Source organism: Cryphonectria parasitica (assembly GCF_011745365.1).
Source record: "Cryphonectria parasitica EP155 unplaced genomic scaffold M406scaffold_2, whole genome shotgun sequence".
NCBI classification, from domain to species: domain Eukaryota; kingdom Fungi; phylum Ascomycota; class Sordariomycetes; order Diaporthales; family Cryphonectriaceae; genus Cryphonectria; species Cryphonectria parasitica.
In genome coordinates, this window is record NW_024468910.1 from 5,096,117 (window position 1) to 5,116,438 (window position 20,322).

At 54.5% G+C, this 20,322-nt stretch overlaps 6 protein-coding genes across 6 annotated transcripts; 5 read left to right on the top strand and 1 right to left on the bottom strand.

Annotated features, from left to right (window-relative positions):
• Positions 1-347: 347 nt before the first annotated feature.
• M406DRAFT_250476 (kinesin-domain-containing protein) lies at positions 348-3,284 on the top strand (the record flags this gene model as incomplete). The annotated part of the gene is made up of 2 exons (XM_040916697.1): positions 348-1,107; positions 1,192-3,284. 2 exons carry the CDS (start codon positions 348-350, stop codon positions 3,282-3,284), a joined length of 2,853 nt encoding a protein of 950 aa, XP_040780249.1.
• A 4,900-nt stretch (positions 3,285-8,184) lies between these two features.
• On the top strand, positions 8,185-10,343 carry M406DRAFT_287415 (uncharacterized protein; the record flags this gene model as incomplete). The annotated part of the gene is made up of 1 exon (XM_040918733.1): positions 8,185-10,343. The coding sequence occupies one exon, from the start codon at positions 8,185-8,187 to the stop codon at positions 10,117-10,119; it is 1,935 nt and encodes a 644-aa protein (XP_040780250.1). The 3' UTR covers positions 10,120-10,343.
• Positions 10,344-11,224: 881 nt separating this feature from the next.
• On the top strand, positions 11,225-13,400 carry M406DRAFT_287419 (14alpha demethylase; the record flags this gene model as incomplete). Its single annotated transcript, XM_040918734.1, has 3 exons — positions 11,225-11,470; positions 11,587-11,784; positions 11,880-13,400. The coding sequence occupies 3 exons, from the start codon at positions 11,225-11,227 to the stop codon at positions 13,020-13,022; spliced, it is 1,587 nt and encodes a 528-aa protein (XP_040780251.1). The 3' UTR covers positions 13,023-13,400.
• Positions 13,401-13,974: 574 nt separating this feature from the next.
• Positions 13,975-15,218, top strand: M406DRAFT_350144 (uncharacterized protein; the record flags this gene model as incomplete). Its single annotated transcript, XM_040922530.1, has 2 exons — positions 13,975-14,984; positions 15,027-15,218. The coding sequence occupies exons 1-2, from the start codon at positions 14,088-14,090 to the stop codon at positions 15,216-15,218; spliced, it is 1,089 nt and encodes a 362-aa protein (XP_040780252.1). The 5' UTR covers positions 13,975-14,087.
• Positions 15,219-16,457: 1,239 nt separating this feature from the next.
• On the top strand, positions 16,458-17,537 carry M406DRAFT_231466 (peptidase S66, LD-carboxypeptidase A; the record flags this gene model as incomplete). The annotated part of the gene is made up of 1 exon (XM_040915874.1): positions 16,458-17,537. A coding segment is annotated over one exon (1,080 nt), but the record flags the coding sequence as incomplete, so codon positions are not given.
• A 166-nt stretch (positions 17,538-17,703) lies between these two features.
• Positions 17,704-20,043, bottom strand: M406DRAFT_249819 (alpha/beta-hydrolase; the record flags this gene model as incomplete). Its single annotated transcript, XM_040916641.1, has 5 exons — positions 17,704-17,852; positions 17,913-18,211; positions 18,413-19,031; positions 19,158-19,674; positions 19,819-20,043. 5 exons carry the CDS (start codon positions 20,041-20,043, stop codon positions 17,704-17,706), a joined length of 1,809 nt encoding a protein of 602 aa, XP_040780254.1.
• Positions 20,044-20,322: the final 279 nt, after the last annotated feature.

Here is a 20,322-nt window from a genome sequence, read left to right on the forward strand (position 1 = left end):
TTCGACGTTCCTTGTCTGACTCACCCTAGCTGGACGTTGATTCATGGAAGCGGGCTTGCTTCCTCTGTGTCGACCAGGTTATCTCCCTCTCCTCCCCTCTTTAGGGGCGATCACGAAATATTGGTCTACCATTATCTTCTTTGCGCCTGATTGCTCCTTCCGACCGTACGCCTTCACTCGAAAGAAGGCGTTTCCCTCCCCAGGAGACGGAAGAAGGCGACACCATAACACGACAACTAGGCTCTAGTGACCAATTGACCTTCCTATCCCTGGTGCAGCCGATAACGCAGCTCTGTCATCCCTCGACCAGAAAAGCTGCCGTTGGGTAGCCTTTCCAGGTCTTCAAGATGACGACTGCGATCCCCCAGACCCCGAGGTCTATCAGCGGGCCACCGACCACGGCCCTTCCGGCACTGCCTGTAGGCAAGACGAGGAAACCTTCAGGCTTGCAAGGACCATCAACGCCGGCGAGATCGCTGACGGGCACACCAAGGACGGGCCTGCGAGCCCCATCATCCACATTATTTCCCCCACCGACCTCACCAGCTCCTTCGACCGCCTTACCGCAACCACGAGCAGTAGCAACAATCGCAAATAGTTCTTCCAAGGCGCTGCGGAAATCAGTTAGCATCAGCGCCTTCCCTCAACCCCCTCGTGGAGACACCAGGAACTCGAGCGTACCACCAAGCCCTCTGTCTGGCTCGCGGAAATCCAAGGTGCCCAGCTCGACAAGCCTCCACACGAGTGGGACGCCAAGCCTGCTGAATGGCTCTGGCGACGGCAAGTCTGTGGGAAGAGGAAGCATACGGTTCTCTGACGGCCTGATTAGTGTATCTTCCCTTCCGCAGAGCCGCAGCTCTTCGGCACAGGATTCTTACTCTACCTCGGCAACCACATACGACGACAATGACGGTCCCAAGGCGAGCACAGATGTCTCTAGCAAGCGCCAGTCCAAGTCGGACACCAAGGGCAACGTTCTTGTGAGCGTGAGGGTGAGGCCAGATGCGGGAGGCCAAGACCATCGGTCGGATGGTGAATGGTTGGTTGACGGACGCAAATCGTCCATCACCTACGGAGGCAAGGACGGGGCTGGTGACTATCATTACGGTATGGATTTTCTCTGAATGATTACAAAGGAAGACGTATGTCTTGCCTGGTCTCCCAACTAACCCTTTGATTCTAAATTCACAGACAACGTATTCACGACACACGACGACAACTCCAGGGTATACGATCATATCGCGAAGCGGCTCGTCCGTCGTGTCATGGAGGGTTATCACGGAACTGTTTTTGCATATGGTATGACGGGCACCGGCAAGACGTTCTCGATGCAAGGAACTGCGTCATCACCTGGTGTGATACCCCTGGCCATCACCGATATCTTCTCGTACATTCGCGAAACTCCTTCCCGAGAGTTCCTGCTCAGGGTCAGCTACCTGGAGATCTACAACGAGAAGATTCATGACTTGCTCAGCATGCCGACCAACGGTGGTGTTGGCGGGGCTGTAACGCAGGAGGAGATTAAACTACGCGAGGATAGCAAGCGGGGTGTCTATGCGAGCCCCCTCAAGGAGGAGATCGTGCAGAGCCCCACACAGCTCCTGCGCGTCATCGCCCGAGGTGACCAGGCGCGCAGGACTGCGAGCACTCAGTTCAACTCGCGGAGTTCCCGAAGCCACGCGGTCGTGCAGATTGTCGTCGAGAGCAGAGAACGCATACAGGGCGTCAATGCATCGGGTGTGGATTCCAAGCGATCAGCCATCCTCCCTGGGGGCGTACGTGTCTCGACCCTGAGCCTGATCGACCTGGCAGGTTCAGAAAAGGCTGCCGAGAGCAAGGAGCGGCGGACGGAGGGTTCTCATATCAACAAGAGTCTTTTGACTCTCGGTACGGTCATCTCGAAATTGTCCGAATACAAGGACAAGGACGGCAAGGGCGGTGGTGATAAGGATGGCAAGCACTTGCCCTACCGAGACAGCAAGCTCACGAGACTGCTGCAGGGCGCCCTCTCCGGCAACTCCCTCGTCAGCATCCTCTGCACGATCCAGGTCGCCTCTGGGGCTGCAGCCTCCAACACCCAGACCTCTGAGACCATCAACACCCTGAAGTTTGCATCCCGGGCCAAGAACAGCATCGTCAGCAACGCGAAGCGCGCGGAAGAGGCCCTGGGTGCTGGTGGTGAGGGCGGCGCGAGGGTGCTCCTGGAGCGATACCGCATGGAGATTGCAGAGCTCAAGGCGCAGCTCGACTCGCAGTCCAAGAAGCCCCCTACCAACGAGAACGACGCGGAGAAGATGCGCGATGCCGCGGAGGAGCTCGCTCGTGAGAAGGAGGCAGAAGCGCGACACGAGGAGCAAATGTTGGAGATGCAGCTTGCCCGGACGGCACTCAAGGAGCGCATAGACCACCTGAACAAGCTAATTCTCAGCTCGAGGTCGATCGGGGTGAATGCCAGCGGGACGTGGAGCTCGCTGAGCAACCACCCACGCTTCTCGCAGGTCTCGATACGGTCCTCCATGACAGCGTCCCAGGTGAGCAGGCCCATGTTGGAGAGAACAGCATCCCTCGCCTCGTCAGCATCCACAATCGGTCGGCGGCCTAGTACAGACCACCGCACATCGAGTGGCGAGAGGTCTGTGGGGGATGAGTCCGACAGCCTGGGCGAGAACGGCGATGGGACGGCACCGCTAGAGAGACAGAATCGCGCGCTTCGGGCGGACCTTGCGGACAAGAACCGGTACATCGCCACGCTCGAGAAGCGACTGCTGCAGGCGCGGCGGACGAGCTCGTCGAGGACATCGATCGGGCTGTCCTCTGGCAGCAAGGGTATTATGGTGGGCGAAGATCACAGCGTCGCGGCCGTCATGAAGGAGAAGGATGCCGAGATCGCCGAGCTCCGCGCACAGCTGGAGGACAAAGACAGGATGCTGGTTGCGCTCCGCAGCGCCGCGAGGATTCGGGATAACGCCGACTCCCGCGCGTCTCCGCGTCTGGACGGCCCCGGTCCCTCGGTCCCACCATCGCCGGCGAGCCCCCCACGTGCCATGTTCCCGAGCATCATTCGACCATCCCCCAAGAAGCTCCGCAAGAGTGATGACGAGGTATCGCGCATGCTGGACGAGATGATCCAGGACCGTGTCGATCAGGGCCAGATCACAAAGAGCGTGCGAGGCAGCGTGCGTATCCCAGCATCCCTCGGCGGCCAAGAGAAGCCAGCGGTCGACATCGAGCCGCTGCGACAGAGCAGCGAGAGCAGCCGACGGCCGGTCGTGTTAGAGGTTTAGAGCATTCATAACTTTCGGCGGTGGATCCAGACAGGTGGCTCGGTCCGAGGCCTCCGGTCCTCTTTCTCAAACAAGGACAAGCAGGACAGGTCAGCATCATCAATTTTCTCTCTACAGGGAGATTACAGTGGAAGACAGAACGAGAACGTGGCCCATTGGAAGTCGAGGCCATCGCTCCCCGCATCCAGGTTCTTCAAAAGGAAATCTAACAAAACGGGAAAGGACAACAAGAGAGTGCGGTAAAGCTGACTTGTCTCCCCCATCGCATGGACGGCGACGGAATTGGCTCATTTCGGTGGGATTTTTTTTTTTTTTTTTTCCTCCCCGGGGACATGAACGAATGGAATGGTTCACTTGCTGGCGTTTTTGGGAGAAAGGGACTGACATGCTATTTCGGTCGCCTTACTTGACCAGCTTTCTAAGTATTATTATTACCTTCGTTTTGTTTTTGTTGTTCTTCTCATTATACCCAAATTTGTTTCCTTTTTATTTTTTATTTTTTCAATCACATACTTTCTTCCTCTCTCTATCCCTTGGTCTCTTTTGTGGTGAGATGATGGGGTTTGGCTTCCTCGGGTTCTTTTGCTTTTGGCGGAGGTCCAATTGCTTGTACGGTAGAAGACAGGGCAGCCAGAGGGTTATGAGACGAGACAATCACTCACGGCAATGACACGATAGTAATAATCAGAATACGGAAGATGGAGAAGAGAACAGAGAAGTAGGGGGGGGGGGACCCAGCAGCGATGGAAGATTCTTGTGGCGGCCACCGGGACATGCTGCTAATACCTGAGCCTGGAAAGGAGGAAATTCTTTTATGAACGAGCGAAGCCATCCTTGCTACATTCATAGGTACATGTATTACATTCTTCCACCGTCAGTCAATTATACTGTCGACGAAGGATGGATAAAAGCAAAAGGGGGGAAAAAAAAGCACGAGGAATGAAGCGAGCAGTCCCAAACTCTGTGCATGTACAGATAGATTATGGTTCATTGTGTGTGCATGTGCGTGCGTGTGTATTGTATGTGTCTTGTGTTGTATCTGTGACATTTCCCTCTGTGTGTGTGTGGGTGTGTGTGCTACACACCACGGTGTAGTGCAGTGCAGTGCACCTCGGGCCCAGCGTGAGTGATGGAATGCCAACGGTCCAAGCTCGTACGAAATCCTATAGGCCGGGAAAGGGGGTGGAGCAACAGCCCTGGTGTGATCAGAAATGTCTCGATTATTTTTTTTCTTTGTACACCAGTGTCTGCTCCTCTGTACACACACGCTGTTTTGCCTGGCCCTCAAATATAATGTGTATTCAATCAACCCCCCCCCTCCCCAAAAAAAAAAGCTTTCTCGGGTGTGGCGGCAATGCGGCCGTAGAGATTATAGGCTGTAGCCCGTGGCTTGGTCAACATAACGCGCCATCCACCCCCAGTCTACGGTGGTACTGGTGGGAAGTGGTGGCGAAATGACTGCAATCCCCTTGGGTTTCATTGTGAGGTCCTACTGCTGTACATATCGACCAGGTTTTTTTTTTTCTATCCATCTTTTCTTTTTCATTTCACTTAGTTGTGGTCTGGTTTTGGGTAGGAATACTTGGGCGCGTGCTTAATGATGACGATGTAGTAGTGGTGGGCTAGCCCGGGGGGTGTGGGGGACCATGCAAGTATGGTAGACTATTCCATAAACTTTATTATGCTGTTCCCTATTGACCTTCCTCTTTCTATCTCTTACGTGGTCGCTGTTTGGCAAGCTGAGCCGTAGCGCAGTGGATGACGACGAGGCTCCCTCTTAATGCACCCGCCCTCTCCTTCTCGGTCTGAGTAAGTACTTAGTAGTAGGTAAGTACTTGTGGGAGTGGGTGGGGATTATATGGAATGATTTCTTCGCTTCTTTTTAAATCCGAATAGGGGTTTCAAGGACAAAGGGGGGGGAGGGGAGGGTGTGTATGAGTTATGCAGACTTATGTACAGTGAAAAGGGTTCGTCAGGCTTGATTTGCACTTTTTTTTTTTTTTTTTTTTTCTTTTTTGTTTTGTAAAGACAGAGAGCATAGGAGGCGTTGTGTCATTTTGATGCCTGACAGCGGCTGGTTTAGTGGGTAAGTAAATAATTAGGTAACCCTGGAGGATGTCGATACTTTCCACAATAATTCTGAAACAAGCAAGGGTCCATCCATCCACCCCACACCTTTCCCCCCCCCCCCCCCCCGCCGGAGCGCCGCTCTCAATTCTTGTCCTTTTTTGCCATTCGAAATCTCATCCTCGGTCCAAGGCCCAACCCTGCTAGCCCAACCTCTCTTGCTGATGCTGGTGTAGTTGCATCCGTCTGTCCCCGTTTCCCTTCCGTGTGACCGAGTGACTGTGACTGACCACGACTTGTTCTCTCATTCGAGGACAATGACGATGTCACAAAGTTTAAAAACAAGATGGGCCAGGCGGCGGGGGAATGAGTGCTCTCTGTCTCTCTTACTCACTTACACACACACACGCACTCACTCTGCGACGAGAGAGGGGGATCGACGGACACAGCCCTCTGTAGACGAGAGCCAATCGCACGAGGCACAGCAGGTGTGTTGCGTGTGCATGTGTGCGCGTTTTGGCTTTTGTCTTGGATTCCCCACTTTTCGGCGTATATACCATAGTATGTGCATGCGTGTCTTCTCTTTGGTCCGCTTTCCTTGTGTTGATCATATGCTCTTTAAATATGGAACATTCTCTCTCATGGGATTACAAGGGGGGCAATGGCGATGAGAGAATGGTTGGCAAATAGGAAAAGAGAGGGTACGTTTTTGTCTTGAGTCCATCTTGCCTGTTCTGGGATAGTTGTCTCGGGGCGTCTTTCTGGAAGGGATGGCGAAAAGAAGAGAACTATAGCGGAAGAATGAAGAAGAGAAAAAAAAAACCAAAAGCCACGTACCACTTTTGTGGAAGTTAACCAAACCTTTCTCATTGCAGCGTCGAGGTGCTCTCCTTTTTTGGTTCTTCTTTTACTCTGAAGGGGAAGAGAGAGACATACTAGATCACGTTGATTTTCAGGAGAACCCCGACGATCAATTCAGTGCTCGGGCAAAAAGTTGAGAGGGGATAAACAACCCGTTACTATAACAGGTCGATCCAAAGCGGGGATATGCTATGTAGAAGACTTCGGAGGTTCATCCATCTCTGTCGGGGCAAACAATCAAATGCAAACGTCGTGTGAAACACAGCGCGCGTGCGAAAAGAGAGAGAGAGAGAGAGAGAGGCATTACCACCACCACCACCACAAACGGCTACCAGCATAACTTTTGGGGAGAGGAGGGGTGGGGTTTTCCACAATACATTAGACGGGAAGGGGGACGCGGCGCACCAGCCCCCATCAACGTATGAAGGGCAAAAAAGCCCCCAAGGTAACCTCGGCCACATCGTGGGCGATCCACTTTCGAACCTTTGGACCACCACACCCCCCCCCCCCCTTGTTTCCCACCTGTCAAACAGAAACGCGCCACTCAGGACGACGACAGAAGCTTTTGCTTTGGAAGATGCCTCTTCTCCTTTCAGACAAAGTTGAGCCGACACTTCCGACCACCGGATAAATTAGGGACCCCGTTTACGATCCGTTGTGGAAGAAGGGGGGAAAAAAGCTCAATTAAATATTAGGTGAGAAGAAGGAGGAAGAGAGAGGGAAGGCAGCAAGGGTTTTTCTCGTGGTGTAGGACTTGCAGGGGCTCCCTTTTCGAACATCTGAAACATACTGGCTTGCTTAAATCGCATAAGCTTGACAGCCACCCACCGAGGACTGAAGAGGGGGGGGGGGGGTAGAATTCAATGAGGTGAGGAGCTCGAGTGGACTGTCGGCTAGCGAATGAGAATGGTGAACAAGCATGCTCTCTCCCTCTTTTGTATGTGTGTGTGTGTGTATGGTGTGTGCTCGCTCGGCCCAGAAAAGTATGGGTTTGCCCATTCACAGCTTATGAATCCAGAGAGGAGGGGAAAAGAGAGGGGGGGTCAGGAACATCTGAAATGAGATTAACCTGCCCAATTCCCCGTTTCTTCTAGAACGACTTGTCCTCCCAAGGATTTTTCTCCTTCCCATCACCATCGTCGCCATCACGCGGGCGCACATACACACAGACGTTCCTCCTCTCATCCTCCTCCTCCCTTCATTGCCCAACCCCCCCGCCTTTTTCGTCTGATCTACCACATATGATCCATGATCCAGGGGGGTTTTCTGTTCTTGTCTTATATTCCTACTATCCCTGAATCTATAGTTTCCTGTGGATCTATCGAGACATGACATAGTAGATCGACCATCCTTTTTTTTTGTGTCTTTTTTCGTTTCTTGTTTCTTCTTCTTTTCCTCGGCTGAGCCACTTCATTTCATTCGACTTGACTCGGGTGAAGCTGTGTACTACTTTACTGTAGGGAACAGTACAGTACCTGCTTACACAGCCTCGTCAATCCCCATCCGCGGTGAACCAAGCCGGCGATCGTCGTCAGGGACCTTGACTCGCCTCTGTGTTCCACCATTTTCATCATCACACAACAGAACTGGCTTGGTCAAGAGATCCTTCTCCTCTCTTCCTCTCCTCGCAGCTTTTGATTACGGCTTCCTTCTCATCACCGCCGTCCTGACCTGACACTGGGTCGGTCTACTTGCTACTTATCCGACGTCTGTGTCGTCTCCACAATCTTATTCTGACACTTTTGTTGCTACTGTTCTCGGGCCTCTCCGTTGCGATCTGCGTTTCCTGGTGGGCCAGTGACGGCAACAAGGACGATCACCATTCTGTTTCTACTCTGTTTTTTCCCCTTCTTCTTTCTCGGCTGGCCCTCCTCGGGCCTTTTTCATTTATTCTTATACCGGCGGGCCCCCACACACACACACAATGTCGAAGATGACTCCTCCCATGTTAACAGTCACCCACCACGGCGGCATGGCACCAACCAAGATGATAGTCTCGCCGCCCCGTATCAACCTGCGCAGGGCCGCCTCCTACAACGCCGCAGACCGAGGCCCGTTATCCTCCAGCTCCTCCAGGTTCGGCTTCGAACACCTCGCCTTTCACTCCCCGCCGCCGTCCCCGGGTTTGCCTTTACCACAACAGGCCCCGCGCAAGAGGAGAAAATCCTCCAACACGCCACGGCCCAGCCGGGTCATCCGGTGGTTTCTGTGGCTGTCTGGCTTGGTCCTGCTCTTCTTCGTAGCGGGCAGGTCCATTCAGCAGCATGACGGCGCTGCCGTCGTTGTCTCGGATGTGTTTGAGTGGGCTGCTTCGCAGTGGGATGAGAGGCGGGAATATGAGATGATCGGACAGGACAGCCTGCCTGATTTCCCGACGCCTGTCGTGGTGACAGATCGGAGGGGAAGGGCGAAGTGGACCGTGTCGATTCCGCAGAGTCTTGGGTTCCCACTCTCACCCAGGGAGTATACGGATATGTGTGCCAAATGCAGGGAGGTTTCTTCGCGGGTGAAGGGGCTGCACTCGCACAAGGCTATGGGCATTGATCAGATTACCATGCTGGGCAGCGGCGGCCTTGGCAGCAGCAGCAGCAGCAGCAGAGGAGAGGCTACCAACACGGCCGAGAACGACAAACACTTCGTCGACGTCCGCGAGGCAGAAGGACAGCGCCTCTTGCCCCCAACCACACCAGGCAGCAAAGGGTCCGGCAAGAACGGCGAAAAGCTAGGCGTCGACGGCCACAGCCTCAGCCAAAAACGGATCTGCGCCTCCAGCCTGACCTTTGTGCTTGAGTCCGAGGACGCAGGGCTGGGAACGTCGCTTATGGCGCTGTGGATTGCGTACGGCACGGCCAAGAGGGAAGGACGGACTTTCTTCATCGACGATACGCGCTGGGCGTATGGCGAGTATACTTCGCTCTTCGAGACGCTTCCCGCTCCCGACTGTCGGCCTCCTCCGGCACATGAGCGGCTCCCGTGCCCGCGCCAAGCTCGGCATCTCGTCGTGTCTACGGCGACTGCACGTGAGGTGCTGGTTACCGATGATGCAGCCCCGGACGAGGTGTACGTCGAAGGATTCTCCCTGGCCCAACGACCTGGCCAGAAGGCACTATACGCCTTGGCAAGAGAAGGATACGAGGCGCTGTTCCGACTGGGTGCGCAGGACAGAGATTACGTGGCACAGCGCGTGGAGGAGCACGCTGTGCGCAGCGACGGGAGGGCGGTTGGTGTGCATGTGCGACGTGGGGACAGGCGGCCTTTTGAGGCGCAGTACGCGGATTCGTACATTCCCCTGACGGCGTATGCGCAGGCGGCGAGAGAGGTGCTGGAAGCAGTTGGGGTTGTCGAGGACGACGACGAGAACCAGACAGCAAGGAACGCCAGTCTTGTGGTTCTAGCGAGTGATGATCCGCTTGTTTACGAGGCGGAGGAGTTTACTGGGGCTGGGGAGGATCTGGTGCGAGCCCAGGAGCTGATTCGGCTGGCGGGAAAGGAGGATGATGATAAGGAAAAGAAGGAACAAGAGGAGAAGAAGAAAAAGAAGCAGACGAACAAGTATGTCATGCACAAGTTTGAGGAGGAGACGTTTGGATGGGAGGGAGGTTTCTTTGGGGCCATGTTTTGGAACTTGGGAGGACAAGGAGGAGGAAGTAGTGCATCGACATCGACGACGACAACAACAACAGTGACGCCCTCAGAGGACACAACGAGGCTGCGAAGTTACATGGGGAGGGCATACTTGATGGACCTGGCAGTGCTGGCGGAGACAAAGGGAGGAGGTGTGGTTTGTGCGGTGAGCGCGACGGGATGTCGGCTGTTGGCGGTGATGATGGGAGAGGAGAGAGCGTTTGAGAAGGGGCAGTGGAGGAACGTGGATGGCAATTTTGGATGGAGTGGGTTTGTCTGGTAGGCGCGATGAGGAGAAGGACGTGGAAGGAGGAAGGAACGAGGCGTCTAGTCTGGATGTGCATTGTCATGGCGTTGGATGGTTTTTGATCCAAGGAGCATCTTGGTCCGACTTTTGGACAAAGTCGTTTTCTTTTATTTTTTATGATACCATCATCCTGTGTGCTGTTCCTAAAAGAGGAGAGTAGCAGATTACATTCGCTGGACAAAATTATAAATCTTCAATCTACTTGATGCAAGAGTCGAGGGAACGATGTGCTTTGGATTGTTGTGAGGAGGAGGAGGAGGAGGAGGAGGAGGAGGAGGAGGACATAGCATGTATAAATGATGTATGCTGACACATCAGAAACCAAACGTTCGTTGATTGGTTGGCTGGTGTTAGGCCCCTGACATACCTCCAGAGAGTTGTCCCTCCCTCTCTTTTACCTTATCGTCCTCTGTAATCTTATTCGTATTCGGGTCCGGGTTGTATACATGTACCGTGTACCCGTTAGGAGTTGGTGCCACGGAAGGGAAAAGGGCCCACGCAACCGTACGAAAAGGAACGAAAACGAAAAAGAAAACTGGGCTTCCTCGAGGGCCCCCTCCCACCTTTGACAGATCACCACAGCTTTCCTCAGTTCATGCAAGATGATGTGGGATGTGCAATGGCATGATCTTGAGGCCTAGGACGAGAAATATCGTCCTCGATGTGCCCTGTACATGGGGCAGGTGGGTCGTGCTGATTGGTCAATTGGGATTTGCACCCCACAGGGGGTGGACCCCCTAAAAATTGGGATGCTGCTGCTTGGCTGGCCAGTAGCCTGCTCCTAAACCACCACTAATGGGTGGTGCTAGAGATCGTCACTAAAAAAAAGAAACGGTGACCGCGACTGGTTTGTTACGTTTTGGTGATACTACTTAACCATCCTCACCCTCGTCTTGATCCGTCCTCTTTCCTCCTTACATCCACCCCTTTTCTCTCTCCCACCGTCAAACCCTCCCCTCCCATTTTCTTCCACTTTTTTTCTTTTTCTTTGAGACTCACCACCACCACCCTCCTTCTCTTCCTCCTTCGACTTCTGACCCCCTTACGCGCCAAGGAAAAAGAACACAATACAACGCCCATCATGGGTCTTCTCGAGGAGGTGGCGGGACCCTTGTCCCATCACTACTCCCAGCTGTCTACGCCGCTCCAGGTTGTCGTCTTTGTTGCCGGCCTCGTCGCCGTGTCTGTCGCCGTCAATGTCGCCAAGCAGATCTTCTTCAAGAACCCAAATGAGCCGCCTGTCGTCTTCCACGTGTTCCCCTTTATCGGCAGCACCATCACATACGGCATGGACCCGCCTAAATTCTTTGTCGAGAACAGAAAGAAGGTGAGGAGAAGCCCACCACCAGACGTTGAGATGCACAGATATTCCAGCAGACTGGCTCCTCCTGCGTCGTGCTCCCAAAGCCATACAAATCCGCTAACTTGGCCCTCACCATGCAGTTTGGCGACATCTTTACCTTTATCCTCCTGGGCAAGAAGACCACCGTCTACGTCGGCCCCGAGGGCAACGAGTTCATCCTGAACGGCAAGCACAAGGATGTCAACGCCGAGGAGATCTACAGTGTCCTGACCACGCCCGTTTTTGGGAAGGATGTCGTCTATGACTGCCCCAACAGCAAGCTGTTGGAGCAGAAGAGGGTGTGTTCTTGTTCCGAGAGAGAGAGAGAGTTACTTGGATGTGTGACTGTTGAAGCGTCTTGCTGACTTCTTTCCTCCCCTCCCCCAACAAACAGCTCATCAAGGCTACCCTCACGACTGAGGCCTTTAGACAATACGTGCCCATCATTTCGGACGAGGTCAACTCGTACTTCAAGAAGAACCCGGCCTTCAAGGGCCAGTCAGGCGTCGTGGACATCTCGCAGAAGATGGCCCAGCTCACCATCTTCACCGCCTCCCACTGTCTGCAGGGCAAGATTGTCCGCGACCAGTTCGACGAGTCCCTGGCCGACCTCTACCACGACCTTGACATGGGGTTCACCCCGATCAACTTTATGCTCCCCTGGGCGCCGCTTCCCCGAAACCGCCGCCGCGACCAGGCTCGCGAGACGGTTGCCAAGATCTACCGCGACACCATTGCCCGGCGTCGCCAGAGCGGCGAGAAGGGTGCCAAGGATATCATGTTCCACCTGATGAACTCCACCTACAAGAACGGCCAGGCCGTGCCCGACCACGAGATCGCGCACATGATGATCGCCCTGCTGATGGCAGGCCAACACTCGTCGTCGGCTACATCGACCTGGATCATGCTGCGCCTGGCCTCGCGCCCGGACATTATCGAGGAGCTGTACCAGGAGCAGGTGCGCGAGCTGGGCTCGGCCGACAAGCCCCTCGAGTACGAGGACCTGGCCAAGCTCACCCTGCACGCCAACGTCATCAAGGAGACTCTGCGCCAGCACGCCCCGATCCAGTCCATCCTGCGCAAGGTCACGTCGCCCATGCACGTCCCGGGCACCAAGTACACCATCCCCACCACGCACAACCTGCTCGCCAGCCCGGGTGTGTCGGGCAACGACCCAGAATACTTCCCCGAGCCCGAGGAGTGGGAGCCACACCGGTGGGGGGCCGACTCGTCGCTGGCGCCCAGGCTCCCCGTCAAGAACGAGGACGAGGAAGAAAAGGTGGACTACGGCTACGGCATGATCAGCAAGGGCGCCTCGTCGCCCTACCTGCCCTTTGGCGCGGGCAGGCACAGGTGCATCGGCGAGCAGTTTGCCTACCTGCAGCTGCAGGCCATCATTGCCAATGTTGTGCGCCTCTTCAAGTTCAGAAGCGTCGATGGGTCGACCCGCAAGGTGCCGGGCACCGACTACGCCTCGCTCTTCTCCAAGGCCCAGGAGCCGGCCGAGATCTTTTGGGAGAAGCGGGAGACGGCTTAAGAAGGATCCGCCGTCAGCCGACCTTTTTCTTGTTTCCTTGTTTAGTGTCGTCTTTCCTCTTTCCCATAGATATGATGAACTGGAGCTATGTACATACGAGTTAGATGCGGACTGATTGCACGCCAAGGAAAAAGAACAAGAACTGGACCAATCAATGCGGTCTTGAATGTGTGGGGGTCAGGAAAAGTGGTTGGTGGGGGTGGTTGTGCTGCTGCTTTCCTCCTCTTTTTCCCTCTTTCCACCTTTTTAGCTTCTCTCTCTGCTCTGTATTATCAGAGAGTTCGGTTGGAGGGAGGTTTTGTATAGATTCACGCACGCACACATGCACACACGCACAACTATGATAGATAATAATCTCTAATGCCTCTCTGTTGAAGGAATATCAATGACTTGATCAGACGTAAGCTCGTTTCTATATGAGATAAATTGTCAGGTCAAGCTTTCTGTCAGTGTCTCAGGTGGCACTCCCGTGCTACCGTAACAACGAGGGGTCCTGCCGGTTCTCCCATTTCCCTCTTTGCACAGACAAAAAGGTGATGGTGTTGCGTTTCAGGGGCTGGCGAGTGTTGATGGTGACATGGCTGAAACGCTGAAACGCAGTCCCACGACGAGGTTCTCCTCAAGACGGGGTCCAGACCATTTTTTTTTTTTCTTCTTCATTTTTCCCTTTAAAAAGACAAAAGAAAGACTTGCTCGATGACTTTGTGTTTTCTTCCCCTTCGTTCTTTGATTCATTGTTTGCTTTCTTTCTTGTGTGTGAGTTGGGAAGGTTCTTGTAATTACTTGAGTAGCACTTCATTGCCCTTTTTGGGAGGTCCAGTTGTACTCGGCTCAGGGTTCTCTTAAAAAACGTCATACATCACTTACAAATACCCTTCGCGCGTTGCTCGGAAGCGGCTCACGTCTCGACACTCGTCAATCAACGCTCGTCAATCGCCCACGACCTTTTCCTCACAAACGGAACAGACGAACTGGTCTTCCACTCTAATTCATTGCCTTGTTCTTCTCGCATCTCAGTATTTCAACTTATAATAGACACAAAGAACGCGACACAAAGACACAAACATGGCCACTCCTCACCAAGAACAAGACACCACTCCATCCTCCTCTTCACCCTCCTCTTCCTCCTCCTTACTCCGTCTAAGCGGCCTCAAAACCACCCAGCTCCCCTCCCCCACCGCCCCGGCCGAGGCCCTCCAACCTTTCCTCACCTCCCTCCTCCAAGAAGCCATCCCCCTCATCAGCTCCGCGTCCCCTCCTCCTCCTCCTCCTCCTCCTCCTTCTCCTCCCAGCGGCCCGGCCAACCCCAAACCACTCTGGAAACCCAAAGGCACCAAGACCTTTGCCGAGTCCACAGCGCCTGTCCACCTCACCGAGAGAACCATTCCTTCTTCTTCTTCTTCTTCTTCTTCTTCTTCTTCTTCTTCTTCTTCTTCTTCTTCTTCTTCGTCCTCTACCAAAGGCGATACTTGGGCCTGCCGCCGCTCGCTGCACGCCGACGCCCCGCGCAAGGGAACAGCGTCGTGGGCCGAGTTTGTGCGGTGTATCCGGGATGAGCACGCTGCGACCGAGGAGGCGTTTACGCCGACTGTCGTGGGGCATCGGGTTGGGGTGCGCTGGGAGGGCGCGGCCGGGCTGGGGCCGGTGGAGATGGAGGTGGAAGCAGGAGCAGGAGCAGGAGGAAGAGAGAAGAGGTGGTGGGGTGGGTTTCGGATGGTGGTGGTGGAGATGATGCACAAGGTCCCTGCGCCCTTGAAGAAGCGCGTGTTTCCTGTCTTGCAGGTCATCTGCTCTGCGTATGCTGGTCGTGGGGAGGCAGGAGAGGAGAAGGAGGAAGAGGAGTTTCTGGTGATCAGCGTGCCGGTTTCAGACTGGGGGAGCAGTACTGCGGAGGGGGAGGGGGAGGAGTGGAAAGGGCGGGCGGAGCTGAGTGCCGAGAAGGGGGTTGTGGTGGGTGCGTATGTGAGTGTGGAGAGGGTGCGGCGGGTGGTGTCTCCTCCTCAGACGGGAGAAGGAGGAGGAGGAGGAGGAGGAGGAGAGCAGGGACAGATCGAGTGGGTTATGGCTACGGCGAGTGATGCCAAGGGGGTCCTGCCCATGTGGGTGCAGACGAGGGCGGTGCCTGGGGCCATTGCCAAGGATGTCAGCTTGTTCCTTGGGTGGCTTGATAGAGAGAGGGGGGAAGACGAGTGTTGAGGCGGGAACTGGCAACTGAGGGAGGGAAAAGATGGGGTTGGTCCGACTCGCTAAGGAGGAGGGTGTTTGTTTGGCTGGTGTGCATGTCGTAAGCTGTCATGGATGAGGGTTTGCTCTTTGCAAGATGTGGAAGAAAGGGCGTCGTCTATGTACAGCTCTGATCCTACTTGATGGTGGTGAATTAACTAAGGGTGGAGGCCGGGCTGGACTCGACCATCTCAAACGGGAAAGTAATATCAAGGTAATGATAATCAAGATGGTATTGATGAATTGGATGGTATCAGAGGAGCAGCATAGACAGCGGAGATCTGTGAGATTTGTGCATATAGAACGATATTCAATCTTATGCCTTTCTGTTTCATTTCTTTTTCTTTTCTTTTAGCATGATATATTTTCAGGTGACTCTTTGGGTATGTCCTTTCTTTCTATCTTTACAATTCCCTTTCTTCTCTTCATCCCTCTGTGGACGGTCAAGGCTGCATAGCTCAATATGCACGACAATCCGAAGCCCGCCTCTGAACACTCATTTATTTAGCGTTATGAACCCAAGTACCGTAACGATCTTGCACAATCTATATATTATGACTCTGTAATTCAGGCTCCAGTCCAGATAGTTGAAGAATATGTTTGCATTGGCCCTTTTTTTTTTTTTTTTTCTTGTCTTTTCCTCTTTCCCTTCCTTTCCTTCTTTTCCCCTTCCTCTGATTTGTTGTTTATATCAAGAATGCCCAGGTGTCAACCAGGGTTGTGCCCGTCAGGATCCATCTAGCCGCATTCAACATCTTACCTGCATGAATCTTGCCTGGCCAGACTGTCCTGGATACCATCTACGGCCAGAAGAAACAGGTTATGTGGTAAAAGTTCTACATAGGCAGTGGGAGGAGGAAGAGGAGGTGTGGGTCTCACATGACCAATTTCCCAACTGACAACATTAATCAGACAAGGCACGCCCACGCCCTATTGTACATGCGAGACTTGACATTATTGACAACTTCATCTGTATATTGGAGTAGTCATAATAATATATGGATATAAAACGCAACTGTTTCTTTAGTTTTATATAAGCCTACAACAAATTCCCATCTACTTATCTCATCTCGACTCCTATCAATACTTCAAAACCAACTTAATCATCTCTCATCTTACACACCACACAATATATCAAACCACACCTCAACCCAACCCAACCCATCCATCCATCCTCCTCTTTAACAAAAAATGACCTCCCCCACCCTCATCATCACCCCCAAAGCCCTGCCCCCAGGAGGCACAATAGCCTTCCTCTCCCCCTCGGCACGAATGCACGAATCCCACCCCCTCCCCACCCAGCGCGCCACCCAAGCCCTCGAGGCCCAGGGCTACAAGGTGAAGACCATCCACCACCCCGAGGACCCAGCCACCACCACCATCGCCAGCCACATCGAGACCCGCAAGCAGGAGCTCCTCGCCGCCTTCGCAGACGACTCCGTGCACGCCCTCGTCTGCATGGTCGGCGGCACCACCCTCACCGAGCTCGTCCCCGCCCTCCTGCACGACCAGGCCGCCCTGCGCCTCATCCGCGCCCACCCCAAGATCCTCGTCGGCTACAGCGACATCACCATCCTGCACTGGCTGCTGTACACCCAGTGCGGCCTGCGCACCTTCTACGGCCCCACCGTCGTCCCGGAGCTGGGCGAGGCGCCCCGCCCCGACCCGTACTCGCTCCGCCACCTCCTCGACGCCATCGCCCGCCCCCACCAGCCCGTCGGAACCATCCGCCCCGCTGCCTCGTGGCGCACCGCCAACCCGGCCTACTTCGCCGACCCGGCCTCCCTGGCGCCCGCCCCGTACGCGCCCAACCCGGGCTGGACGTGGCTGCGTCCCGGACGGGCAGAGGGCCGTATCTTTGGCGGCTGTTTGTCGCTCGTCGTCAGGCTGGGCGGCGTGCGCCAGCTCAACCCAGACTGGCACGGCCGCGTCGTCTTTCTCGAGACCGCCATGGCCGAGTCTGATGAGGACAAGGGCGTGCCGGTGGAGAGGATCCGGTCCCAGCTGGCGGATCTGGTGGCGCAGGGCATCTTTGATCGCGTCGCCGGTGTGGTCTTTGGCCGCTTCTTTGGCTATGGGGATGAGCAAGGGAGGAAGGTCGTGGAGAAGCTCGTGAGGGAGGTGCTGGTCGAGAACGAGTGGGTGCGGAATGAGAAGTTTGGCGCGTTTCCCGTCTTAATGGGCGTGGACTTTGGGCATACCAGTCCTATGATTACGATTCCCATGGACGCAACTGTGAAGTTGGACTCGGAGCAGGATGCTTTTGAGATTCTGGAGCCGGGTGTGTTATAGAAGAGTGAGTGAGTGGGTGGACGTAGATAAAAAAGTGCAAAAGACTACAAAATGGCGTTGGTCGGCTTCTTTTTCGTCCTTACTTATTCATATATATATATATATAATTAATATAATTAGCTACAGAGAGGTGTATACTCGACAACAACACACTTGCCTTGGTACTTTAGTTACCAAACAGGGGCAGCGAGTTCTGGATCATCCAGTTGATCCCCTCAGCCCGGTAGTCATCCCACTCAATATAGCTTCCATTGACGCTGAACACAATGCTCTGTCCCACACCGCCGCCAGACGTCGCATTATACTGAGGCCAGGCTGGAAGGACGGCCGCACTATCACTGTCACTGTCGCTATCAACGTCACTGTCACAGGCACTGTCATCTGTTGCTGCTGCTGTTGCTGCAGCACCATTCGGGTCGAGCCCCGTGATGAAGTTGACCCAGGCATTGGACATGGCCTTGGCGAGGGCAGGGAAAGCGGCAGTGGTGTTGGCGAATGGGTCGGGCGCTGCGTCATAGCCGACGCCCAGGGTGTTGTCGAAGACAAAGGCAACCTCCTGGAAGTGAGTGGCGGCCACGTAGTCAGGGACGCCGTTGACCGTCACATCGAAGCGGTAGGCCCACGAGGGGAGGCCTGCGTTGAACCATGCGATGGATGCCCTGCGCCGAAGGTATCTATGATTTACATGTCAGTACTTATTTCTGTCTGTAGGAGTCGATCTTGAAAGAGGGGAAATTGGAATATGTGTCGGGATCGAGACATACTGCATCACACTATGGAGAGAAAGAGATAATCGTTAGTAAAGATTATTCCACATAAACGGTAAGGGAAGGGATGGAGAAGAAAAGAAAAAAGAAAAAAAAAAAAAGACGTACAAGTCGCCAAAGAAGGCTCCCGTCCGGCGGTACTGCAGTCCCAGTGTAGTAGCCACCTCATCACCTGGCAAGATGACCGGGAACTTCTCGAGAGAAGGGATGCCCACGGCCTGAATGTCAGGATACAGGGTAAGGGCCTCGTCGATGATGCTGTCCATGGTACGACCCAGCAGCTCGGGGGCCTGGGCGCCGATGATGCTCTCCACAGCATACCGCATCTCTTCGTCCGTGTTGACGGCCGAGCCGTTGGGGCCCCTCGCATCACCAAAGGCGGTGCCCTCATCAGTGTTGCAGCCGATCATGATGGGGATCTGGGGGAACCGGCCAGCGGCGAGCTGGTGGATGGGATAGTCGGCGATGAAGTCATGGTCGAGCATGGGAGGCCAGGGCGAGGCGGCGGTGCCATTGAGAGCGGCGTCGAGCTCGTCAAAGGGGAGGGCCTTGAGGCAGTCGAGGGAGGCCGTGGTGTTGACCGTGGCAGCACACGACGTATTGGCCACGAGGGTGTTGTAGACGGCCTGCATGGCATCGGTGGCGTTGAAGCCGCCTGCGTAGCGAGGGAGCGTACCTCCGAAGCCCGACTCGGCGATGGCAGCGCGGAAGAGGCCATCATCACGGCCTATTTTTTTTTTTTTTTCTTCTTGTCAGTGGTTTTCCTATTTTTCTTCTTCTGGAAATGAATGAAAGATACAAAGAAAGAATTTTTTTTTTATAAAAAAAAAAAAAGTACGACATAGAGACATACCATTATAGGCAAGAACCTGGGCGTTGACGCTCTCGGCACCAGAACTCTCGCCCCAGATGGTGACCTTGTTCGGATCGCCACCAAACGCAGCAATATTCTCATTCACCCAGCGCAGGGCCTGCCTCTGGTCGCGGAACCCGTTGTTGGCAATACCCGCGCTGAGGGCCTCGCTGCCGCTCAGGAACCCATACGCAGACAGGCGGTAGTTGAGCGAGACGGCCACCATGGGCGTGCCCAGGTCGACCGAGTTCTGCACGATAAAAGACAGGTTGTACCGCCTGTCGGCACTGCCTCCTTCGTACAGGCCGCCGCCGTGGATCCATACCGCCACAGGAAGCTCGGCCGTCTCGTCGATACCAGCAGGGCGAATCACGTTGAGGTAGAGACAGTCCTCCGAGAGGGTGTAGCCCGTGTCGTCGGACCCGTAGCCTATGCAGGACGGTGGGTACACCTTGGCCGGTTGGGTGCCATTCCAAGCTGTTGTCAGGGGCTGTGCGAGCTCGAACCGTTGTGCGGGCTATATTTGTAATCATAGACGACGAGAAGGGCTTGGTCAGTAAAGGGCTAGCTGGAGAGGGGGAAAAGGGAGAGCGAGGTCGAGGAAGAGGTAAGATGAAAAGAAGGACAATGACGAGGTCGGGACACAGGGCTATGTACGTACCTCGGCATACCGCATGCCCAAGAAATAGTCCTGATCATACTCGGTGCTATAAACACCTTCATATGAGCCATTCTTGACCGTTACTGTAGGCGAGGAGGTGGACCGCAGCACGGCCCCGTCCCGAGGGTGAACCGCAGCAGCATGCACCTGAGAACCTGTGGCGAGCAGCGAGCAGCACGCCAGCAGGGTCTTGAGGGAGGAAGAGGAGGAGGAAGAGGAAGTCATCCTTTTGTTGCCACAAGGGGGAGTGGAAGAAAAGAAGGTGACGTTTGGTGGTGAGCCTGAAGAGAGGGGGGAGGAAGGAAACCCAAGAATCAGAACGATGCCGGCGTCTCCGTCTTCTTTTATAAAATATTTCCCTCTAGTCATATTCCATCACGATCAATGGATCATCATCATGGGTCCTCCTTCCCTTCTCTTGACCCTCCCCACTCACTACCACTAGCTGTGCCTTTCGGCCCTGAAGATCATTTTCCCCCTTGGCTCCTAGCTCTACTAGAGACT